Raw genomic sequence first — 25,946 nt, 5'->3', positions numbered from 1 at the left:
GCAGCTAACAGAAGCTAAATTAGTGCATGGCTGGCTGCTGTTAGAGTGTGTGTTTCCTTGCCCTGGTGCTTCCCTGCCTGACACGCAGACAGGATGTAGGTGGTGTCGTGGGCGGCGACCTTCAGGCCCATGCGTCACGTCTCATTGGAGGAACATTTACCAGGAAGTGTTATGTAATCACACCTGAGCAAATCAGGTTCATTGAAGTTCATCTGTGAGAGGACTGAGAAGTCCTAAACTCCCCTGGGTCAGTGAGGGGTTCATCTTTATACATTTTAACTGACCTACAGAACCTACAGAACATCATTTGAAATATACTAACGATACTAATGGTTTCACTGAGACCAATTAATGGCAAGCTTTTGGAGAAAGGTGTATAATCTGATATAAAAACACATTTGGAATATTTAGAAGGTGTACGGCCATGAAAACGTAAACAGGACTTAAAGAAAGGATTTCACCTCAAGGTCCTTTTTGTCTGTAGCTTTTGTTCACATTACATGATCTTCAACCCAGTTGGCTAAAGACAACTGTTTGGTATTCAAATTCCTTTTTTTGTAAGCACTGACTGTTGTGAAAGACACATCTGTAAATTTTTAGGTACACTGATTGATTGATTTGATCCATTCAGTCCAAAAACAATTTGAAAATCTAGAAGAGCTGCATGTCTAAATCATTTTCCCGATCCAAGTTAGCGGAGTGCTAAACCGAATGTAGCAGCCTCAGCCAGCGGAAGTTTACCACACGGCTGGCTTAATTCTCAAGAGGCTTGCTGCGTGGCTCAGTGATGCAGAAGATCCAGGTAAATTTACACAGAGGAAGTCAAACTTTTTTTTACCTCATGCAGACTAAGCAACTTTCAAAGGAAGAGTGAGCCAAGATGGAGGAGACATTGATTGCTGCTGTGTCTAACCAGCTGATGTTGTATGATATTGGCCATGAAAAGTTCAAAAAGCCCCACATTAAAGATGTTGCCTGGCTGGCAGTGAGTTACAAGACAGGCGTGGAACTCTAGAAAATGGAAAATGTACTAATGGCATCATTCAGCAGTATTTATTAGCAATATACCTAGCAGCCAAACATACAACTGTTTGTGACTTTCACTGTAAATTATGACCACATATACTTCTGAAACAGAGTGGCAGCCTCTCCCTAATATAAGCCTACTTTAAATAAAGGCCTGGTAGCAGTGGAGGTAAATAACAGCCACCTCCATTATTTGAGAATTTACATATATATTTTACTAATATTAAGTAAGTGTGACCCCTGGCTGCTATGCTAACAATGTATGCTATTGTTGACCTGTATAAATTCAGAATAAGTTTGTTAAAGGTTGATAAAATTATACTATATAAGATGTTATTTCTTAAATAAATTTTAGGCTGTCCTTAACACCACTTCAGGGCCTTCAAAGCTTCAGTGATAATTATCTGTAAATATTCGAAGCTTCAACAGGATGTGACAGGACTTGAGGGAGATTTTTATATCATTTTATATATGTCATTTTATATATGCAAATCAGCTAATCAGCCAACTCTGGTAGGACCTGTGTGTCACATAGAGGAAGTGATAGAGAAAGCAAAGAGAAGGTGGAAGGTGAACTATTGCAAGCAATGTTTCTGTTAGTCATTAATGATTTGGTATGCTGCGACTTGGGCCTCATCACTAGTTTAGGTGCTTCACTACAGTTTGCAGCTGCGGTAAACCGTTTGCAATAGTCTCACATGTTCTTTTTTCTTAAATTTAATGATTGATGTAGGGGTTGATATCTGCGCAGAGAACCCTGGTCTCATTTGCGTCTGACACTGGCCACCTCCTTTGAATTACCTCCATCATTGCCGTGGTGGAAAAACAAAACAAAAATCTAAGCATTTGATTACTGATTTTAAAGCTTTGAAGCATTCAGGTCAGCCCTAATAAAATTGCATTGTTTATCCCATCCAGCCAACTATTTTCTATAGGTTCTTGGGTCTTGGTTGACATGTTAGCAGGCTATGTAAACAACTGCCTCCCATGACTTGTTCCTCCAGCATCCACTGGGGGATCCTGAGACATTTCTCAAGGCCTGATGGGACATTTAATCCCTTCAGGTCCCAGATGGATTTATCCAAAGGAAAAACTTCTACAGTAAAGCTTCCAGGAGGCATCTTGATCACATGACCTGTTTTTGGTTGCTACCCAGAGCTAATGACAACAGGAAGAGGTTAATTATTTAGTTTGATTAAAGCCTTTAGTGTGAGAGGTGACACATGGAGTCGAGTGGATTGAACCCTCATACAGCTCGTCTGACACATGAAAAAATATCCAGCAGTCACACACACACACACACGGATTTCTCTGATTCATTGAACACAAGTCATCACCTGCTTATCTGTTGCCCTAGTGATAAGAGGTGCACACACATAAACACACACACACATACACACAGGGAAATCACGGCACTATGTTTGACCCATATGACCTGACATAAATCTGTGTGTGTATGTGTGTGTGTGTGTGTGATGCTATCACCTTGGTAACAGATAAGTGGATGACAGCTCATGCTCCTGAATGGAGGTTGAATATGTGTGTTGGTGTCTTTTACAACATGTGTGTCCTCTGCATGTTACAATATATTGCGTACTTACAGTTTGTTAGTTTGTATTGGAAGTGATGTTTTTGTGTTTTCCCACACTTAATTAAAAAAGAATGGAATAAAATAGATGCCATCCTCCTCCTCTGTGTCTCTCTCAGGTCCCCACATCCACCACAGAGCTTAGCACAATGCTGTTACCCCGTCCTTCGTCCACACAGGAATCAGAGCGGAGGGGGAGGGCGCTCAGCGCTGCCAGCTACCTCACTGATGCCATGGAAGGTAAGGAGCAACATAATTTAACATGGGAGCAACAATACAGGAAATACTCTTTCTGACTGGCTGGCACGTGTAAAGCGACACTTCAAATGTACAGTATCTGGACAACAGCCACCATTATCTGAAATCAAGGTTATCACCATAGCAACAATGCTGATTCCGTGAGCTCCAAAGTGTACCCCCTTTTTGGAGTCATAACTCAGTGAAATGTAAACACACAAGCATGAAACACATATTGATATCTATGACTTACACTTCACAAGGATGTCATTACCTTTAATGTCTGTCCAGAATAAATGTCCAGAAATCTGTCTAGAATTCACAGAAAAAGACTCTGCAAAACTTGCCTGAAAATCATCAGGTTTTAAAGTTTTTCAGTGTCAAAGTAATTCAGTAATAGATGTCCTTCCATCAATGGGTACATGCTGCTAATAGATTATTCAGAACTTTTTAATGGAGACAATTTGGAAATATGTAAACAAATATAGGCTAAAATAAGCAGGGTTCAACAGTGAATATCAGCAACAATTAATACGTTTTAACAAGGTCTTGATCTTTTGATGGCTTTCATTTTTGGCTGGACTGCAGCATGTGAGGACAGCCCTATAAAGGCACAAGTCTTTCTGTTGTTAAGTGAGTGAGTGCTGAAGTTACACCACTTGTTGGAGTGAGTGACGACATAAGTGTTGGTATTTCCCCATTGGCTGTTGCGTTTTCAAAAGTAGAAGCTGACACGTTCACTGAGCTGTGGACACTGACAGTCCTGTACTGTATTACTGTATTCCTCATTTCTTGTAAGCGGTGTAGCATGATAGCATGGCAGATTTAGCAAGATAGCTAGCTAACTAGCTAGCTGCTACATGAGAAAAATTTAATAATGTAATGCTACATCCACACACTCTTGTCACAGTGTAGGAAAGAGAATTCTTTAAAAGTTTAAAAGGCACATTAGTTTAGGACTCAAAGCACAAACTCTATGATTTGAACTAGTCTCAGGACCCCAGTCTAACTTGTGACTTGGAAGACTATGATCTGGTCTCACCTATGGTTTTATTTCTCCAGACTAAAGACTGAAGAGCAGCCTTTTCTATTGAAAAATTATGCTTGTTTTCCGCATTAGCATGTCTGATAAAACAGCAGCATTCGAACTCACCTCACATTACATTAACATCATGCGTAAGAGTGTGTATATGACTGTCTGCAGCTAATTCCGCAAACTACAGGACCAGTCAGCCTAATATTTTGTGTGCACATGTATGACTGTATGCTGAAAGACCTCTGGTGGTTGCGGTGATTTACAATTGTTAATTGACTGTTTGATCATAGCATTTGGCTGGTGGCTGTGGCCAATTTCCAGCAACTTTGTTTGGATCACTTTCTGTGATCCGTCAACTGTGGTTGAAATGTTAGTTTTGGACAGAGGAAAGAGAGGATGTTATCAATTTGTTTGAGGAACAGCTGGGTCTGTATGACACAAGCCTTAAATGTATTTAAACATTATAAAACTATCAGAGCGGGTGCTGCCACTGCTATATGAAGAAAGTGGAAATAAGACACTGATTAAAATGGAAGTCAATACTACGTGTTTAAATGTCTGAATGGGTGCCGCCACAATGACAAAATTGTCCTTTTGGTAATTGGTGCGGATGAGATGTTTTACAAACTATCGTTATTGGTGGAGCTTGGCTCTGATAGTGGCCGATGGATCACCGACCAGAGCAATGACAGGGCCAGCTCTTTAAGAGAAACTCATGGTGAAAGTCTGGGACTATTTGCCACCACTTCCTGTTTCCAATTAAAAGTCCTTGTTTTAAATTAAAATCCCCCTAGCTTCATTCAATGATCCACCTATTTTGGAGGTTATGACCTAGTCTTCTTTTATTGACATCTTGGTTCCCAAATGTAGCCTTTATGTTGGTCTTTGCATTTAGCCACATTAGCAGAAACAATTTTGACTTCCTCCTTATTTCTAGTCAAGAGTCACACAATTTCAGATTTATTTATTTTCCATCCAGGCAGCCGCTCGTTTCATTTCTATCAAAATGAATTTGCTCAAATAAAGAACCTGCATAAAATAAAAATGCTACCTGAGTTTGGTTCGGGTGAGTGAGTTAGTTAGTTAACAGTGGAATGAACAGAAAGAGGCGTCCTGCATCCATCCTCCAAATCCCCATCGACATTGTAGGTGTTTTTGTAATGGTGTGTTAACACAGGACTATAAACTGGTCTGACTTTTTATCCCAGTGTGTGCGTGTGTGCGTGTGTGCGTGTGTGTGTGCGTGCGTGCATGCGTGTGTTTGTGAGAAACCATGAATTTGTCTGAATTTTTTGTGTTATGTGTTTTCAGGCTGTCTGTATGTATTTGTGTGTATGCTTGTGTAATTGTGTATCGATATGTTATTGTGTAACCGTAACCGTAATTGTGTGTGTGTGTGTGTGTGTGTGTGTGTGTGTGTGTGTGTTTGTCGCTGCCCAAGCCAACCCCAGGGGGGGACACTGGCTTTGTTTGTGTGAGAGTTGGAAAGGGAGAGAGACATAGAGACAGAATGAAAGAGAGAGAGAGTGTTCTGATGGTTACCCTCATTAACCATGAAATCATTTTGTGTGTGTGGGTGTGTGTGTGTGTGTGTGTGTGTGTGTGTTGATATCCATGTGTTTGATTTTTGAGTTCATATCTCTCCAAATCTGCACTCGTATGTATGTCTGTGTGTGTGTGTGTGTGTGTGTGTGCGTGTGTGTGTGTGCGCGGTAAGTCTGCTGAGTCACTGTCTCTCCCCTCGGCAGTCGCTGCTCTTAGAGAACAAATCATCATAGAGGAAAATACAAAAAGCCACTGCTGTCCTCCCTCCATCTATTTGTGCACCCTTCATTCTCTCCTTCCACTCTTTCCTTTCATCCTTTATTATTTTCTCTAGATTACTGTATTATTTACTGACAGTTTTATTTCACATAAAAAAGTGGTCATACTGCTGTTTTTCGTGTATTATCATAAAGTTGACACAATCTGTTTAAAGAAACCTTCTTTAATATGTAATGTTCTTGCCAGAGGTGTGGATTTGGGTCATGTTACTTGGACTCAAGTCATGATTCTAATGACAAAATCAATATATGTCTGTCAGCTCAACTTTGACTTTAACACCAAACACTCAAAGCATGCATTTCATACTCTCCCCTTGCCAAAAGAGTAAATAAATATGTTATGAAAACTTAAAATGTTACTGCAATAAGATATAATAATAATGATGTTAGAATGTTGTTGTCGATAAAACAAATTAAAAATGAACTTAAATTAATCTGAATGAAGCCAATCATGTTACACAAGCAGGAAAGAAAAAGGTGTGTTTGTTAGTGCAGTGCAGATTAGATTATATCTCAGACATGCTGTGGTCGATTAAAAACAACAAGAACGCTTAGGATTGACACACGAAGACACAACAGATCAGTTTTAGATGTTGAATATTTATTTGAAAATAATAAACATGATTTTTAGTAAGCATTCATTCTCTCTACGATTTTAGTAAACTTAAATTAAGGGCACACTTGTTTAGGACTCAAAGTACACACATAATGACTTGGACCTGTCTCAGGACCCCAGTCTTGGAAACCCCAGTGACTTGGAAAACTATGATCTGGGCCCGTCTGTGGTTTTATTTCTCCAGACTAAAGACTGAACAGCAGCCTTTCTTATTGAAAAAGTATGCTTGTTTTTCAGGTTTTCATTGCTGATAAAACAATAGCACCCGAACACAACTCATATATACACAGACACCCACAAAGAGGCCACAAATTGTTTCATTTATTATTGATTCAATTTCTTATTTATTTTATTAGACTATAGCACTAACATTAATTTACTAATTATCCCCTCCAGGCATAAACCAGGAGGGGATTATGGTTGAGTGTGTGTGTATATGTCTGTCTGCAGCTAATCCCACAAACTACTGGACCTACCAGCCTAATATTTTGTGTGCACTTGTTTGACTGTGTGCTCAAGGACCTCTGGAGGTCTTATTGAGTGTTTTAAGCCATCACTGACTGCTGACTCCTCAGACCCCTTAACAGGTTGTTAAGGGGGGGCCACAAGTTTTCAGGAAATTGTCGCGGCTAAAAACAACAACCCTTACTGTCTGCAGGATTCATGTTGTTCTTCATTGTGGCTCAAAAACTGACATCCTTGGAAAAGTTTGGATTCATTTGAAACGGGCATCTGCAGATTAATACCATACTGGATATGTTATGGTCCACTTAAGTTAAGCTAGTTAAGTTAAGTTAGGCATGATACAAGATGAATTAGTCCCTGTTTTTGTTATGTTCACTGTCATATTGACTGAAAGGGAGCTGGGAGGGACAATTCCACCATGTGCAGCTGTGACAAGGTTTTTTACCATCCTCCGCACAGCGTTGCACCACACCGTGAGTGTGGAGCATTTTGGCTGCCTGATTTTGTAGACTTGTAGATTTTGTTCATTTAGTCTAGAGCTCTGATTGGGCCCTTAAAATTAGGTGGGTCCCTACATGAACCCTTGGGTCCAAGCCTAACCCAAACCTGAACCATGGCAGCAGTTTTGAGCCGGAAGCCAATAAAACAGAATTTCTACAGTAAAAAAATAAACACAAATATTTATTATGCAACATTTTATATATTATAATACATATCTTTTACGATTAAAATATTTATTAGAAGCTTAGGGCTAACATGTTTTCTCACACAACTTCTTCTTCTCTTCCATTATTTCATCATTCTATGGTCTATGGACAGGTTCGACAAAGCGGGCTTCGCCCCTCTGTGCATCTAGAGTGCACAGCAGTCTATCGCAATGTGGAGCTCAAATGATGACCACTGCCCTTTGCTGCATGTTACACCTCTCTCCCACTGCAGGAGGTGGAGGGGCAGAATAAACACCGCAAACCACGTCACCCTGCAGTCCCACTCTCTCTAGCCCATTTTACACTGCCAGATTTTCCGTGAATGTTGGGCCGTTTTGCCGGCAAGCTGCGAGCGTTTAGACACACAGAGCCGGATTGGCGAGTTGATCCAAGGTGCCCAATTTTCCGCTTTGTAGGGTAGTCATATTGGCAGAACCCTTCTAGTTTAAACAGACTGAGGCAGCCTTCCACCACGGGAGGGGCTGTTGAAGATTTGTGGGAGGAGCTGTTGATGACGCCGCATGTGCTACCCACTGGCGGTGGATAAACAGGAAACAGCTGATAGCAGGAATTAGTGAGCAGCTAGTAACAAGAGGGAAATGCAAACCTGACAGACACTGTAAAGATGAGCCACTAGGGAGACAAGGAATTGCACGCCCTCCTTGTCCTCGAAAACAAAGAGGCCATTAACCGTCAAATGACAGGAACGGTGAAGAACGGGCCAACTAACCAGCCGCGGCTTCCCTCCTACGTCACTGTTTACATCGCATGGTGGGCTACACGTTTTGTTACTTGCTCATGCCACTCATTGCCCCGAAAAAGGCGCAGTCTGTATTAACAAGAGTAGGTAGGTGGCATTTTGCCGCTCCCCCGATTTTGTTTTTTTACTGCCAATGCTAAAAAAAAGACTGATTGGGCTTTCCTGCAAATTTGCACAATTCCTATGTAAAAAGGGCTTCTCTTTCTCTTTCTTTCAGTTTTTCATCTTTCCCTCTTGATTCAGAGAGTTAAAACTCCTTATGCACAAGAACCGCCAGTTTCATGAAAAAGCCCAATCCTGGTGGGTCTGTTCAAGCCCAGTTGGGCTCAGGCAGATGCTTTTACCATTACTAAGTATGCAGGTAGTTAAATGGGTTTTTTTGTCTGTTTTAATAGTGTTTGTTGTAATTTCCTAATTTATTGTGCTGTCACCTACAGATGAAGTTAATACTTATGGATCAAAGATTTGTGGCTGTGTTTAAGCTATTACAGAAGACATTTATCCTTATGATTACATTGTATCTATATTTTATGTACAGCGGCCATTAGCAGGAGAACTCGATCTGCTCTGCGAAAAGCACCATGGTTCTAACAAAAATAGATGAGGCGTGTAGTTTTATTAGCTTCTGAAACATGCCATGGCACATCTGCTGGAATTACAGAAATTGTCTTAAGTGACCATGATCAATTTGGGTGGCCGCTTGGTTGCCTGTTTTTCCCCTCCATTCTCTTAACTGTCTTTTATTTATTTGTACTTATTTCCTCTTCTTTTGTGTTGTTTCATCTCGGGTGATGCAGAACTGGAGGAGGCCCATAAGAAGTGCCACCCTTGCTGGTACGTGTTCGCCCACCGGTACCTGGTGTGGGACTGCTCTCCCACCTGGCTAAAAGTAAAGCAGCTGGTGAAGATCATGGTGATGGACCCCTTCCTGGACCTGGCCATCACCGTCTGCATTGTCCTCAACACGCTCTTCATGGCCATGGAACACTATCCCATGACTGACGAGTTCAATGGCATGCTGACCATCGGAAACCTGGTAGGACAGAGGGATGGATGGATGGATGGATGGATGGATGGAGATATGAATACCTTACTTTGAAATGTCTTCCTTTGGCTGTCTGTTTTAGATTAATTTAGCAAAAAAGAAAGTTCCTTGAGGAAAGTTAAGGGACAGATTCCAGCCAATTTAGGTTTATGATGCCGCTGAATTTCTCCCAAGTTACAGTGAAAGAAATGTAGCTGTTTTGCCAAAGTAGCATTTCCTGATTGTTTGGTTTTCTCAAATCAGTGTTTCTCTGATGCTGTTTGGCATGTCGGAGACAGGAACCTCACCCAGCAGTTGATGTGTGCTTGATTTTTTTCTCTGACAGCTTCGGATACAGACATTTAGGAGGTTTTTACTGGAAGCCAAATTATCTGCATGAGTCTGAGATAACCTGGTAACAACACTGAATTAAGCAGTTTTACTTACCTATCTAGGGCCATTGTTTGGTTTGTCTGTTCTGGGCTACTGTAGAGGGTGGTGCAACATGGCAATCTATGTAGACAAGGACCTGTTCCCTGTATAGATATAAATGGCTCATTTTAAGATAAGGAAAACACACAATTCTTATTTTCAGGTGATTATACACTAAAGAAAACATACTTATTATATTATATTCAATTTCTGACACTTTATCCCCCTAAATCCTACACACTGGACCTTTAAACCTAGTTTTGAACTCTGATCAAAGCTAATCTTTGATTAAATTAATCCATATTGGTGCAACCCAGCTTTAGTGCCATACATTTTTATACTGGAATACACTACATGAATCAGTAGAACTTCCTGTTCCCACTTATTTGTGTTTGTCCATTGTTGAGAGCAGACACCATGGCAACATTTCCCTCCTGTGTGTAATTTTTTTCTGAATAAAAAATGTCCTAGAACATGTTTAGTGCTATGTATAGCATGCATTGTGATGGTCTTGTTGAGAGTAATATATGACATGTTTATGTAACAATGTAGTAACTGAGCTATAAGCTTGTTGGTTAAAGAAGAAAGAAGAAGTAAAAACCAAGCAAGAACCAGTAGGCATTAAAAGAGAGGGTAGTGCATCTATCAACCACAGACTCTGGACAAATAGTTGTCAGTTAACATTAATTTTCAAATCAAGTCTGCCCTCAGCACCCTGTTTCATGCAGAAACAAATCAAAGACAATTTATCTGCACTACACTACCTTTATCCATCATTGTATTTATCATTTATATTTTAGCATGAGATTTGAGTTTGGTATTCTTATCTCCAAACATCTCACAAACTTTTCTTTGAAGAACAGAGTACAGAGCATGAACCTCCTCACTGGGTGTTGTTGTTGTCACTAGGTGTGACAAACAAACTTGAGGCGAGTTCAGGAGGCGGTTAGATTTTGTGACAAAGAACAAGACTGTTTGGGAAAGGACCCTCGGACCTTTGAAACTGCCTCAAACCCTTTTGTACAATTCACAAACCCCAGGATTCAGAGACAAAAAATAGACTTGGATTTCTTTGCTCTTCTAGAAAAATAAAAAGTGTGTGTGTGCTGTTTTTATCTCTCAGTAGAAAAGCAAGGTGAGTTTCAGTATTGGAGCTGACAGAAACGGGTCGGATGGCTTTAAACCACTGTGACTAACTCCAGTGTTTGACCCTGCAGGTGTGCTGATGATCTGACAGGAGCTGATAGGTTGATGCAATATGGTAATTGGTTCACCTGAGGTGTGAAAGGCTTACGGCTAAAATCACCATGTTGATCACACCTGCCCACACACACACACACACACACACACACACACACACACTTGTACCTGTCTGGCGATGTCAGGTTTCCTCAGCTCAGGCTTCAGGCAGCTGTTTGCGGCAGAGAATGGTAATAAAGTTTATTAGGAGAAACAGTGGCTGTGGGTCGGCCTGCAGCAGTGGTGTTCAGTCACTGGGTTTGGGCCTAAAGTCAGGCTACTGTGAGAGCATTACCTGGACTGAGACACATGCTTTTATTAATACCATGATGTCCCGGTTTTTAGTTCCAGTGTATAAATTACTTGAAGGAGTAATCCAAGTGCAGATTTTAAACATTTCAACACGTGTTTTTATGCCTTAGTTCCAGCAATAGCTGTGGCCAAAGGCATTATGTTCTCTGGTTGTTCGTCCATCCCAGTCTCTTGAAGGTGATATCTCAAGAATGCCTTGCGGGAATTCCTTCAGATTTGGCACCAACACCCACTTGGAGTCAACAGCTGTTATAGCTCAGTCTTGTGTAACTATGTGCCACATAAGCATCCAACTTCCCTCTAAGAAGTTGATTGCTGATCACAAGGTCACAGGTCAAGGTCACTTTGACCTGGTCCGTCTCATTCTGTCTGAGTGTGAAATGTCAAGGACACCTTTTGGGAATTTCTTCAAAACTGGCATAAACTTCCACTTGGACTCACCAATGAATTGATTAGACAAGATTTTCATGGTCAAAGGTCAAGGTCACTGTGTCCTCACGTCGGTCTTATTCTCAGGAATGCAATATCTCAATCCCTCAAATATGGCTCAAACATCCAGTAGGACTCAAGGATGAACTAATTACAATTTGTTGGTCGAAGGTTAAAGGTCTCTGTGACCTCATTAAACAAACAAAACTCAAGAATTAATTTGCTAATTATGACAAAATTTCCCAAATGTCTAATAGTATAAATAAGTGATGACATGTTATATTAAAAAGGTCAAAGGTCAACTTTACTATGTCATCATAATATTCTGCAAAAACACTTTACTGGCCATTACTTGACGTCATATCTCAGGAACAGAAGAGGAAACATTTGGTCAGATACTGAATGGGTGACACTAATCCTGGGTGTCCACCTTGAAAGTGTGCTGATTGTATAGATCCTCTGTGCTGTTGGTGGGAAGATGTGTGTGAAGCATCCGTGTTTTAGAATTTGTAGTTTCTTTGCAGCAACATCCATATTTGAAGCCTGCTCCAAAGTCTACTTCTTCAAAGTTGAAGTCTGCTGTCATGGCTGCATTTGAGTCTGAACATACAGTACAGGCCAAAAGTTTGGACACACCTTCTCATTCAATGCGTTTTCTTTATTTTCATGACTATTTACATTGTAGATTCTCACTGAAGGCATCAAAACTATGAATGAACACATGTGGAGTTATGTACTTAACAAAAAAAGGTGAAATAACTGAAAACATGTTTTATATTCTAGTTTCTTCAAAATAGCCACCCTTTGCTCTGATTACTGCTTTGCACACTCTTGGCATTCTCTCCATGAGCTTCAAGAGGTAGTCACCTGAAATGGTTTCCACTTCACAGGTGTGCCTTATCAGGGTTAATTAGTGGAATTTCTTGCTTTATCAATGGGGTTGGGACCATCAGCTGTGTTGTGCAGAAGTCAGGTTAATACACAGCCGACAGCCCTATTGGACAACTGTTAAAATTCATATTATGGCAAGAACCAATCAGCTAACTAAAGAAAAACGAGTGGCCATCATTACTTTAAGAAATGAAGGTCAGTCAGTCCGGAAAATTGCAAAAACTTTAAATGTGTCCCCAAGTGGAGTCGCAAAAACCATCAAGCGCTACAACGAAACTGGCACACATGAGGACCGACCCAGGAAAGGAAGACCAAGAGTCACCTCTGCTTCTGAGGATAAGTTCATCCGAGTCACCAGCCTCAGAAATGGCAAGTTAACAGCAGCTCAGATCAGAGACCAGATGAATGCCACACAGAGTTCTAGCAGCAGACCCATCTCTAGAACAACTGTTAAGAGGAGACTGCGCCAATCAGGCCTTCATGGTCAAATAGCTGCTAGGAAACCACTGCTAAGGAGAGGCAACAAGCAGAAGAGATTTGTTTGGGCCAAGAAACACAAGGAATGGACATTAGACCAGTGGAAATCTGTGCTTTGGTCTGATGAGTCCAAATTTGAGATCTTTGGTTCCAACCGCCGTGTCTTTGTGAGACGCAGAAAAGGTGAACGGATGGATTCCACATGCCTGGTTCCCACTGTGAAGCATGGAGGAGGAGGTGTGATGGTGTGGGGGTGTTTTGCTGGTGACACTGTTGGGGATTTATTCAAAATTGAAGGCACACTGAACCAGCATGGCTACCACAGCATCCTGCAGCGACATGCCATCCCATCCGGTTTGCGTTTAGTTGGACGATCATTTATTTTTCAACAGGACAATGACCCCAAACACACCTCCAGGCTGTGTAAGGGCTATTTGACCAAGAAGGAGAGTGATGGAGTGCTGCGGCAGATGACCTGGCCTCCACAGTCACCGGACCTGAACCCAATCCAGATGGTTTGGGGTGAGCTGGACCGCAGAGTGAAGGCAAAGGGGCCAACAAGTGCTAAACACCTCTGGGAACTCCTTCAAGACTGTTGGAAAACCATTTCAGGTGACTACCTCTTGAAGCTCATGGAGAGAATGCCAAGAGTGTGCAAAGCAGTAATCAGAGCAAAGGGTGGCTATTTTGAAGAAACTAGAATATAAAACATGTTTTCAGTTATTTCACCTTTTTTTGTTAAGTACATAACTCCACATGTGTTCATTCATAGTTTTGATGCCTTCAGTGAGAATCTACAATGTAAATAGTCATGAAAATAAAGAAAACGCATTGAATGAGAAGGTGTGTCCAAACTTTTGGCCTGTACTGTACATGAATGGAAACTGTAACTTGACTGGTTCACAGAGGTAAACAACTGCAAAGCAGTAATTAGAGGAATTTTGAAGGATTTGAAGGTGGGGCAGAACCAGGTGAGCTTGATTGAAGTGGCCACAAAGAAGTAAAAAGTGCTCCTCGTCCGCTACCAGAGAAAAAAAAACTAATACAAAGATGAAAGTGTGGCTTGATGTTAAGACAATAAATTGTTGTATCTCTACTGATTTTTAGCCAGCAATGCAAGAATGCCACTATTGGTCCACTGATTGACTTCAGAAAATCAAGTTCAGGTTGAATTTACTTTCTCTCTCTACAATGTGGGAGTTATTAGCGGCACATTGCTGCATTTCCCAGCATCATTTGTGGCACCGAATTTGGATGTTTTTGCACTGAACATGGGAGTTTTTGGTGGCACACTCTACCATTTCCCAGCGGTATTTGTGGAACCAAACCTGGGTGCTTGTAGCAGGGCATCACAGCATTTCCCAGTGATCGTTGTGGCACCAAACATGATTGTTTTAAGCCAAAACATGATCTTTTCCTAACCATAACCAAGTGTTTTTTCTGCCGAAACCTCACCACACCTCAGCCACAATGTTGAGAAATGGGCTGCTTATTTTAAGACAACACAAGACAAGACAAGACAAGACAAAATAAGATAATGCTTTATTCGTCCCACAGTGGGGAATTTGCAACATTACAGCAGCAGAGGGATAGTGCAGGAACAGGAAGCATCAGTAGAAAAAAACACAAAGCAATATATAAGTACGTTTCCACAGGCAAGGTCCCTATATTCTTTATGTTCACCTGGTCAACTGTACAGACATTTTCAGCTCCAAAGAACATCCCTTTATCAACAATACCAGCGTTATGTAACACTGCTCTAATGTTGCTGTCACCTCCTCTGCAGTTTGAAACAGCTATTTACTTCTGCAGCGTAAACAGTCCAAACTTCTCCTTCATTTCAGTACAGAGCAGTTCAGGTGTCAGATAAAGGTGGGGTCACACCAAAGGGATCCGATTGCAGTCTGAAGTCTTTAAGTTCTTTATAGGATAATTCCTCTAATCCTCACAGATGTTTACATAGCATTTAGCTGGCCTTTCTGATGGACAGGAGAGCCTCTGCTCTGTGTGTGTGTGTGTGTGTGTGTGTGTGTGTTATGTTATGCAATGTGTAAGAGATCATGTCAGGACATGACTGTGCTGACAGAATCAATGTCGACTAATGCTTCCACTGTTTGTTTATCGTGTACTCTTCAGCTTTGCTCTGCGGGTTTCACATGTCAATATTTCCATGTGTGTAAAGATCTAAAGGATACATACCATTTAGTGGAGGCTTTCATCTATAGAGACGCACTGTGCATTAAGTGCACAGCCTCTCCTGAGTGTACTAAATGTCTCTAACAGTGGAAGCTAGGCAGTAGCGGATCCTGATATGGGCCGAATGGGCGTTTGCCCAGGGCGGCACTTTGTCACAATGTACATTGTCCCTCGTCCCACCGATCAGCACATCTGGGTGAAGTTGTCGAATTTGTTTTAGCATGGTGGATGCATTTTCATTTACATCACCCACACTGGTTGGGCGACACTGACACACTGTCCTCATCGTCTACACAATTCTTTCTCCCTGTTGCTGTTGTGGCTGACCAGGATCCTGCGGCTTCTCATTTGTGGTCACCATAGTGTGACTGAGTTGCACAACAGTTAGCTTGTTGAATCAACCGCAGCACATGTTGCTAATGGTGTATAACTAAAAGTTTCCTGGTAGAGCTCATGCTTTTGAATTTTGGTCCCACATGATGTGCATCAGTCTATATACCATGTTTTCTGCAGAGGGGGCTGTGTGTACTGGACCAGACCATGACCCATCCGCTACCCCTCCCGCCCTACAGACGTTCTTGCTCCTAATATTACGAATATATTATGTGTGATATGCCCAGTGCCTATCATACTACCACAAAAGGTACTTCTTTGCATCTGTGTCTAATGCTGACATCCACTGACAAAATGTCAGTATTTGATGAGTTAGATTGTTGCCAGCAGCCTTTAAAACTGACACGCCCTGTGCATAGCCTACTGCTGTGAAAGGTGCCTCTTTGCGTTAGTATCTGACGTCAAGATCACTGACAAAGCGGCGGATTTTGATGAGTGGGGAGTAAGGCTCGCACACAATATGGTCTGACAGAAACTGATTTGTTGGCTGGTTCTGATGGACACATTTTTTTATGCCTCCGCACTGGCAATAGTCGTAGCCAGAGGCGTTATGCTTTTGGGTTGTCCGTCCCATCCTTGTAAACATGATATCTCAAGAACGCCTTGAGGGAATTTCTTGAAATCTGGCACATATGTCCACTTGAACTGAAGAATAAAATGATTAAAATTTTAGGTCAAGGTCAGTTTGAACTAAAAAAAATATGTTTTTCCAAAACTTAAAGCCGCTAGGTTTTCTGTTGTGCACTGCCTGTAGACCAAAACAAAGTGTTTCATGAGCCATTCCTCCCTCTACCTCTGCTCTCCAACACCCTGACTAACAGTCATTTGCGATAACTTAATAATGCCATCTGCATTTAAACCATAGTCTCTCAAAGTACGGCCTACGGCCAGTGGGGGCCTTCAGAAACATTTAGTGTGGTCCCAGAATGTGACATCAAATGCTTGCGTTATATTTTGATTGACTGGATTGGATCCATCTAGGTTCATGGATGCATCTTCACTGGATTTAACTATTTTGATAATTTGATGTTTAATAGCTTACATTTGATACACTACTCAGCTACTGCATCAAACTGCACCCCCCTAACAAGATTGTGATGATTATTGCCAGTTGTGCGGCCCTCAATCATTTGCTGAGTTCCTAAATTGGCCTTCAGCCATAAAAATTTTAAGGGGTCCTGGTTTTAATTGTGTTTACATGTTGCTGTTTGAAACAGGCTCCAGGAGAGCTCACATATATCCAGAGCCTTCAGAATCTCAGATTTAATCTCTTCTCTTCCACCCTTGGTGGCATCTTGACAGTGGGGAGCTTTCCAGCTACCCTGTTTACTTCCTCCTAAGTGACCGATAAGGCGAGTCCTCCATCCACAGAAGACATATCAGTCGGGTTCAGGAGTTCCTTAAAGTTTTCCTTCCTACAAATGAGGTTAGCAGTTCTCTTCTACTGAGGAAAAGCCTTGACAAAACTCTGCTTCCCCTGTTTGCAGGAATCTCTTCAAGTGCTACAGAATGTCCTCCTCTAACTCTGTGGACATCCTGACACCTGGCATGGGCACTGCGTGTGTCACAAAACCTCTTACTTTTTATTTTGCTGCCCATTTGGGTTGAGATGATATTGAAATTCCCCTACTAATGATATTGCTTTAAGAAAAGGGATAAACGAAATCATTGTCCAAGAAAAAAGGAGCGCTGAAAAGATAGAAGCACATGGTCTAGAGACATATCCGTTGCAATACCCATAAACAGCCACAGTGTATAGACAGTGAGCACTATTTTACAAAAGAGCATTAATAAATCAGATCAATCAACTGGTGAGGTTATTTTTATTCAATAACACCACCATTGACTGTCATGTTTACATTTTGTTGCCTTTGTGAAAACCCCAATGATCGAGGGTTGATGGCTCACAGTGGTGAAAGATTTGGTGTGACTGCTCTTTGTGGATGAGTTGGAGGCAGACTTGAGGTTTTAAGATGGTAGCGGAAATTTGCGCTGTCTCCATCTGTAGTCCTGACTTGTTTATCGCACACCTTACATATCACAGTTCAAGTTCTCTGACTCTCTTTTTTTGTTTGGTTTAAAACCAAAGAATCTCCAAACAGACGCGTTTACAGTCTGTTTGCTTATGAGAGTGGACGTCTTTCCTGCTTGAGTTTAGGCTACATGGGTAATCGCATACAGCATCAGACGTATGCTAGCATGTTGTTACTTTTTTTATGATATGCAACAACAGTGTGGTGAAGCACACAGAGAAAGAGACTGAATATAGCACAAAACTAACAGCTGTCGCATAAATGAATGTCTCTGTGGGTGTTGAATAATAATCTCATGATATTACCCAAGCTTAGTGCCCATGTTGACAGGTTAGAGCAGCCATGTGTGAACAGTGCAGCTCAGCTGTAGCTCTTGTAATGATTCAGAGTCTCACTTATTATTCCTGCATGACGTGCAGTTCTCAGCAAAAATAGACAATGACAATAATCTGTTGATAGCCATATCAACAGCACACGAGCAACATTACACCTTTCACTAAGTTTCCATATCTGTATCTGTAGAATATGTTACAGGCATGACACATTCTGTTTCTGTTTCAAATTAAAAGCCCTGCAGTGCTTCTGTGGACTGAATTTCTGCATTTGTTAGCACAAGACTTCTATTATAGCTTTTGTGTGATGCTGATTCCATGTAGAAAGACAGGGCTGCAGTAGCAGCACTGCAGCAGCAACGCTGTGTGTTCAACACGTGTGCGAGCCACAGCAGTTCAGTGAGGTAGCCATCACACCAAGTAGAGGTAGCCAATGCAGTCTGTGTAAAAGGCCTACTTAAACTCCTCTCACAGTGAGCTGTTTTTTTTAAAGACTTATCTTTGACATTTTTGTCCCACATCCCCACTGTTCTATTTAAAAATAAGTTCATAACTTGAAATAAAATAAATTAAGACATCTAAAAATAAAAATACATATTTCACAATAATAAAAGAAATGAAAATACACATCTAAAAATAAAAAAAAATTAAACAGCTCATTAAAAATTAAAATTAAAAAAAATTAAAAATAACAGAATGAGTAAATAATAATAAATAATCAATCCTTCCTTTTTAACATAGTGGTTCAGTCAATACAGCAGCTACTGTTGCAGTGAAGGCTTTCGACACTCAGACGCCTCGTTCCCAACTGTCCTGTCCCAAGCTGTCCCATCATTGACTCCAAGTCCTCCATTTCCTCCAGAGGACTCGAGGACCTTGCGGACATTTTTTTATGAATGACTTAAGAAATATTTTCTGCCCCCCAGTCTTGTTAGTATGTGAATGAAAAATGAGCCTTAAAGTCTGCTACTATGAAGTTTCTTTGTAGAGAGGGAGACGGTGAGAGGACAAATTCAGCGTGTGAGTGTGTGACTCTTGATAAAGGTGCTCCCTGTGTGATCTGGCACACTGCACAGTGTGAGGTTGTTGCTGTGTATCCACACACACACACACACACACACACACACACAGTCCTCTGCTGTAGCTGTTATCTAATTTGGTCAGCACAGTGCTGTCCTTGCTCAGGGGCACTAGGGCAGTGCTTTGGAATGCTAAAACTTGGGGACTTGCAGTGCATTTTGGGAAAGTTTTTTGGAGGAGACCTTTATGAGAATCCCACTGCCTATACTGTAAATAGCTAAACAAAGAATGTTTTATTGACGTCAGTTAAGTCCCTAAACAAAATGAGTGCCTTTCACCCTTTTAACTCTGCAATGGAAACAGTTAGTCAGAGCCTACAGTGGAAATTTTGCTTATTGTGATGTCATTTTTTTAAAGTATCTTCAGATGCTTCATATCCCTAAAATCTGTACAACCTAATCTAAAAAGATGTGTTAGTCAATAAACCATTATAATTGATAAAACTATTGAAATTATGTCAGAAATTTTAAAAATGCAAAAGCTTATATATTTGTTCATCAAATTTGAAAAAATAAACACAAAAACATACGGTAGTGCTAGAGGCCAGAGCAATGACATCCAGAGAAACTATATCATCAGATAAAGAGTTTTTGAGTTGTTTGGGGCAGAGAACAACAACTTCTGTTTTGTTTGAATTTAATATCAGGAAATTGGAGCTCATCCAGGATTTTATGCTTACAAGGCATTTTTGAAGTTTAGTTAATTGATCCGTTTCTCCTGGCTTTATGGATAAATACAATTGTGTATCATCCGCATAACAATGTTTCTTCAGACTTCAATCATCCAATCCACCAAACAACACCAAACAAGAGTCAACAGCAAAAAAAAGCTGTTTGGCATTGGCAGAGAAGATTTGACAAATTTTTCATGGGCGCAACCCACATACTCAGCTCTGCTGCTCATCCCACAAATGCATGTACCTTACAAATGTGGCACCATTTAAAAGGGAAATAAACAGGCTTTCCAACAGTATAAGATTTACTGCCAAGAAGCATTGTTACAACAAAGAAATAATCTACCAAACACAAATTTCCTTACTTTTTGTGAAAGTTTAGAAAAATACAAAAATTGGATGTTTTTTTACTTTGCAAAATAAAAGAACAAAATGTATTGATCCACAAGATTTTTAAACATAGAAACATAAACAAAACATTTTATAATGCTTCAGTTAGTTATTTGAACTACTTGCTTTTTTAGGTTTTGAGATATGCTCATTTCTATAAGCAGAGTGCAAAGACTTTTATAATGATGATGATAGATTCATCATTCATTCCTCTGGCACCACAACTAGTTTTCGCATGGTTTTGCACCACGTGTAACTTAGTGGAATGACATCCTCATGAGCGTACAACGTGATGACACTTAAGACAGAAGCTTTCTGCTGCAAAAAGAATGACTGTTCTATTATGGTTGTTATTTAAAATCAGGGTTGTACCTGACTCAGAATTTTGTCAATACAATCATATTCAACCATTTTTTATTTTTATTTTTTTCATATAAATTTAGACATTTTAAATGGGGTTCAGCAGAACATTCAGTGTGACAGTGGCATTCATGTAATATAGTAAATAACCTAATGATGCTAATAATGGATCAGAAATGTGCATTTTTTGCTGACACTAGATATCAAACAAAAGCCAGAGACTGTGTCGTATTAAGTATCTGTGAGCTGTTAATTCACCTCTTTAAAGCAGAAGAGAGAAGATAATGTTATCTTGGAGCCTTGTAGTGGAAAGTTTGTCCTTCCTTATGCCACTGCATTGTGTCCGCAGCTGTGTTGAATGAGGGGTCTCCAGCTGATCCCTGGCTTTCAAGGAGCAGCCCTGTTTTCTATCAATATATACAGGATTATGCAAACATCCATCTCCCACAGCTTGTATGGGGAAATTCTGGCATGACTATGATGAGATACAACATTTGCACCGTACGTAAGAAAGGGTAACATAAGCTCATGATGTGATGACAGAAGCCTTATCTTTCCACGGCAAAAAGAATGAATGCTCTAGCTATAATGGTTTGGCAGTCCACAGGATGTCCATTTGTAAAGGGTTAAATATTTCCAACAAAAATTGCCCTAAAACAGATTTTAGAAAAATAAAGTTGATTAAATATAAACTTAAATCCGATATTTCTAATTATGAGCTGGCTACCGTATGTGTGTGTGTGTGTGTCCTGGTGCTTACTCATTATATCTGCCTGGTTGTGACAAAAATAATCACGTGTCTCGCTCTCTCTCTCTCTCTCTCTCTCTCTCTCTCTCTCTCTCTCTCTCTCTCTCTCTCTCACACACACACACACACACACACACACACACACACATACACACACAGAGTCCGTGTCATCTGCTCTGTGCTGATGTTACTGTTATTAGTGAGTGCTGATGTCGACATCCCCTGTTTGTTAGCCAGCAGCACGCACACACACACACACACACACTTGCTGGTCAGAGTAGTTTTTCATCCCTCAGTCAGTGAATCAGAGACTTTGTCTCTGCAGACACACACACACACACACACACACAGTCCTCAGTCGCGAACACGAACTGAACTTTAAAGTCATCATTGTGTCCTCAAACACTCAACTGTTGGTAGGATAAGTCACAAGAGTCCTCAGTCAGACCTGAGACCCACAAAACCCTCAGGATCCATGTTTCTGTCTCCAGCAATGTTACGTGTCAGGTCTGTCTTGAATTAGGAGACGATAAGTCGTCCTGTTTGTGTTTTTGTACAGTGATCAGCCTAAATTGAAAAGGTTCAGCTCTGAGAGAATAAATTGTCAACATCAGTGCAGCTTTTTCTCTGCTATCCGATCAGAAAATGGAAATTCCCATAGAGAAGAACTACCAGTAACAAACATGGAGGAAAATCTGGTCATTACTGTAACAGTTCAATCTAACAAAGACGAACATTTGTGTGATGCTTACAAAAACTTGAATACTTGAACGTTGCTACCTATAAGTGTTTAGGTCTCTGGCACATAGGTGATTGACAGGGAAGTAGGTGTTGCCCAGCAACAGCAAGATGCATCTTATGACCAAAAAACAAAAAACAAATGTCTGAATGTGGTTGGGATCAGAGCTGCCGTTTGATTCATAATCATCCAGCCTAAGTTAGCCAATCAAATGCAGCAGATTTAAAGTGTCAAAAATTCACAACTTTTTAAAATACATATGAACATTGAATAATGAAACCAAAAAAAAAACTGTAAAGTTTACAATATTTTCTTATTTGATATAATTTCATAAATGTTGTTTATGAATTTATAAATATTGTTTGATTAGACTAGATTCAACGTTTTTTGGGATTGCACAGAGTACAGGTATAGGGCTCCAAAGAACACAGCCATATGAAAGGTAGTGCACGTCCAATTTGAGCTGTGCACATATTTCTTAGCTCTACATGCACCGCTGCACTTAAAGGGGCATTGTGTAACATTTTCAGTTGTTTATTGGCAAAAATTGATGTCTGCATTCATAAATATGTCATCACTGGTGTACTATTACCTCCACCAATAATCTGACTTATTCTCGTAAAAGGAGAATTTCGGATTTGTTTGTACATTGTGCGGGTAAGTCGTCTGTGGGGTTCCATTACGTTTCGCCATCTTGAGAATACACCCGCCAGCAAGGGACATACATCACCGCCTTCGGCGTTTTCGTTGAGAGCCAGGCCAGCACTGCGTGACTGAGGAGCCGAAGGAGAGGAGCAAGAGGCGCTTTGCTACTACCCTGGCAAATTTGAAACAAAGTCCCACTCTTTGAGCATGATGCAGGATCATGCATATGCAGCATCATGAGAGTCGGAATCCTTGTCGCCAAGAAAGCGCAAAAGGGAATAGAAAAGGCAGCGTGGCCGGCGAATTAAAAAAACGAAGGCCCACATCGGGGTAGACTTTCCCAGGTAGAGAGAGCTGCTGAGGGAGAATGGTAATGCAATCACAGGCCAGCGCCGCTGTTGGCTGTTAGCCGATGTTAGCGGCCAGTCACTAACAGCCTCATCCCTCTCCTCGCATCACTGCGCCGCTGTTAGCCGCTGTTAGCGCTGGCCTGTGATTGTATTACCTTTCTCCTTCAGCAGCTCTCTCCACCTGGGAAAGGCAACCCCGATGCTGACCCTTGTTTTTTTTAATTCGCCGGGCACGCTGCCTTTTTGATTCCCTTTTGCACTTTCTTGGTGACGAGGATTCCGTCTCCCATGATGCTGCATAATACATGATCCTGCATTATGCTCAAAGAGTGGGACTTTGTTTTGCGGCAGTAGTGCCGCTGGCCACTAACAGCTGTTAGCGGCGCAGTAATGCGAGGAGAGGGATGAGGTGTGTGAGGTTGAGACACTTGTCAGTTGTCAAAGGACAAGACATGATTGGTTTGTTTCAATTTACACCTGTCCCAACAGTCCTACGTTGTAAACACAGCCAGCATGGTGAGGAGGGGGTTTGTCAACTCGCGTCGCGTGTGTCTGTATAGGAGCCTGAATGAATACTCCATGTAGTATCGGATGACATGGTTTCATCAGTGTTATCATAGCTTTTTGGTACACAGCAGCTACAGTTGCTGCAATACATATTTGAAACAGTGAGGCACTAGAGTGCGCCATCTGTTTGAATACAATATATGATTTCAGCATTAGATGGGAGAAATTTCTACACACTGTGGCTTTAACATGGTGCACCTGCCTACTCACCCACTGACCGTGTGCAATTGACACTTTTCACACACTTTTACACCACAGAGTCTGCCCATTGGTCCGACAGCCCATTATTCCGACATCCCATTGTTCAGAAGTCCCGCTGTTCCGAAATCATCATGATGCCCTGTGGTTAAGGTCTGGTTAGGTTTAGGCACAAAAACCACTTGGTTAGGGTTAGGAAAAGATCATGGTGTGGGTTAAAATGAAAAAGAAAGTGGCAAACACATAAGCTGTGAGCCTGCTTTGCCTCAAGCCTTTCCCAGCTGACCCAGAGCCGGTCACGGCGCACCATCTAGGCAGAAATACGCCCGCCGGGAGCCGTTCAGCACCGCGGAGAGCTCCCCACACAACCCGGACCCCAGAGTTAATAAAGGAGGTTATGGTGTTTCATTCTCTTCTCTCTATGACACTTGTATCTCGACCAGTAGCCTACTTTTGTTGCGTTTGCTGATCCTCTATGGTACACAAATACAGTATAGCCTAGTATAATCACATATTGGAGCAACGGGACGTCGGACTAATGGGATGTTGGACCAATGACATGGAGCCTTACACCACACATCCATTTTCTCACGCCATGAAAACACGTGTACAGGGCACTGACAGTACACGGACAGACAAGACAGAGCAGCATAGTGAAACAGCAGCACCATAAAACACTTTGGTCAAACCAGCCGAGGCCTCTGCATCTTGGTAAAGTAAGTTTTAAGGATATCTGACCAGCTGCGTCAGTTTTACCCGATACTGGCAGTTAGAGGACGCTAAGCTCACCTCCAAGCTTCCCAGCTCTCTGTTTAACTACTGGGGGCTGACTGAGGGATCAGCCATGTATTACTGTTTAAATAACACAAAACTGAGGTGTTTTCAGTAATTAAAGAAAATTATGATTCAAAAAATTACGCCAGATTGTTCTCTCGTAGCACTCTTATTTTCATTACTGTTGTGTGGTTTATTTATTTTACATAATTATTCTAATAGATCATGTTTTAATAGCTTCCATGTAATGTGTCCCAGCAACTGAAATGTAATATCAATATTTATCACCACATAGGAACACCTCTTCATATATTCATATATTTAGTGCAAGTTTCTGTTTAAGTGCAAAAAGCAGTGCAGAATGATTTAGTTAACATACAAGAAATATAGAATGTAGAATAAACAGTAGAGTAAACTCGATGTATGATGTCGGGTTTATGAAATAATAAGTACCTAAGTATTATAATATAAGGAGCTGTGAGTGTGTGATGTTTCCCACAGCGTGATGTTTGAGGCCAGAGGCTGCTGCTGATATTTGACAGCTGAACTGTGTTTAACTTCATTAACGTCACTCTGCCTGACGTCAACACACAGTTACACACACACTCTTCACTGATCAGTAACACAACACCACCACACTGCACTACATTAAACTGAAACACTGCAGCAGCAGCAGCACAGGCAGGATTCAAACCAGCAACCTCTGCCGTAACTAACTGACGCCTCCTCCCTCTCATATGTTGAAAATGCACACTCTGAATCACTTATACTCACTTCATTTCACATTCTCATCTTCAACTATGAGTTTTTGCTCAACCTCTGCGTACTGAGAGAGCCTCCTTCATCGACACATCACTCACTTACAGGAGAAAGTGATGGAGAGAGAGGCTCTCCTGATGGTGGTAATAATAACAGCGTGATTGTTGAGTAGCTAATCAACACACTACAGAGTTAATGAGCCCATGTAAGAGGATCATCTGTGTGTGTGTGTGTGTGTGTGTGTGTGTTCGTGTGTTTGAGATGAAGAGGTAACCCCAGAAAGAGCCTGATTTTGTGTGTGTGTGATTTTGTGTGCATAGGGACAAAAGTAGTCGAACCATTAAACCTCAGAACTCACTTTTTGTGGGAGACTTGCACACACACTGCCATTTTAACACACACACACAAACAAACACACACACATGCACAGACCAAGAAACAGAAACACACACACAAACACACGTGTGTCACGTAGCCGGTGTCACATCGAGGATCCCCTTCTTTCTGGAACAACAAGCAGGGAGAGGGACTGCTGCTGCTGCTGCTGCTGCTGCTGCAAGGACACACACATTAATACACTCTCACGTGCACTTTCAACAAACACACACTTTAAACGCAGCAAACACAGACACACACGTGATGTAAAG

General features: G+C 41.2%; 1 protein-coding gene across 1 annotated transcript in view; it reads left to right on the top strand.

Annotated features, from left to right (window-relative positions):
• The window catches only part of LOC117265098 (sodium channel protein type 5 subunit alpha-like), a 370,250-nt gene that overhangs the window by 209,592 nt on the left and 134,712 nt on the right, over positions 1-25,946 (top strand). Inside the window, exons 15-16 of the mRNA XM_033639488.2 lie at positions 2,734-2,854; positions 9,056-9,294. Coding sequence (XP_033495379.1) covers positions 2,734-2,854; positions 9,056-9,294 — 360 coding nt within the window. The remainder of the gene's footprint in view (positions 1-2,733; positions 2,855-9,055; positions 9,295-25,946) is intronic.

This window comes from Epinephelus lanceolatus, chromosome 20, assembly GCF_041903045.1.
Source record: "Epinephelus lanceolatus isolate andai-2023 chromosome 20, ASM4190304v1, whole genome shotgun sequence".
In the NCBI taxonomy this organism is placed as follows: Eukaryota; Metazoa; Chordata; class Actinopteri; order Perciformes; family Serranidae; genus Epinephelus; species Epinephelus lanceolatus.
Note: the sequence above shows the minus strand (reverse complement) of the source record. Positions and strands in the feature narration are given on the sequence as shown.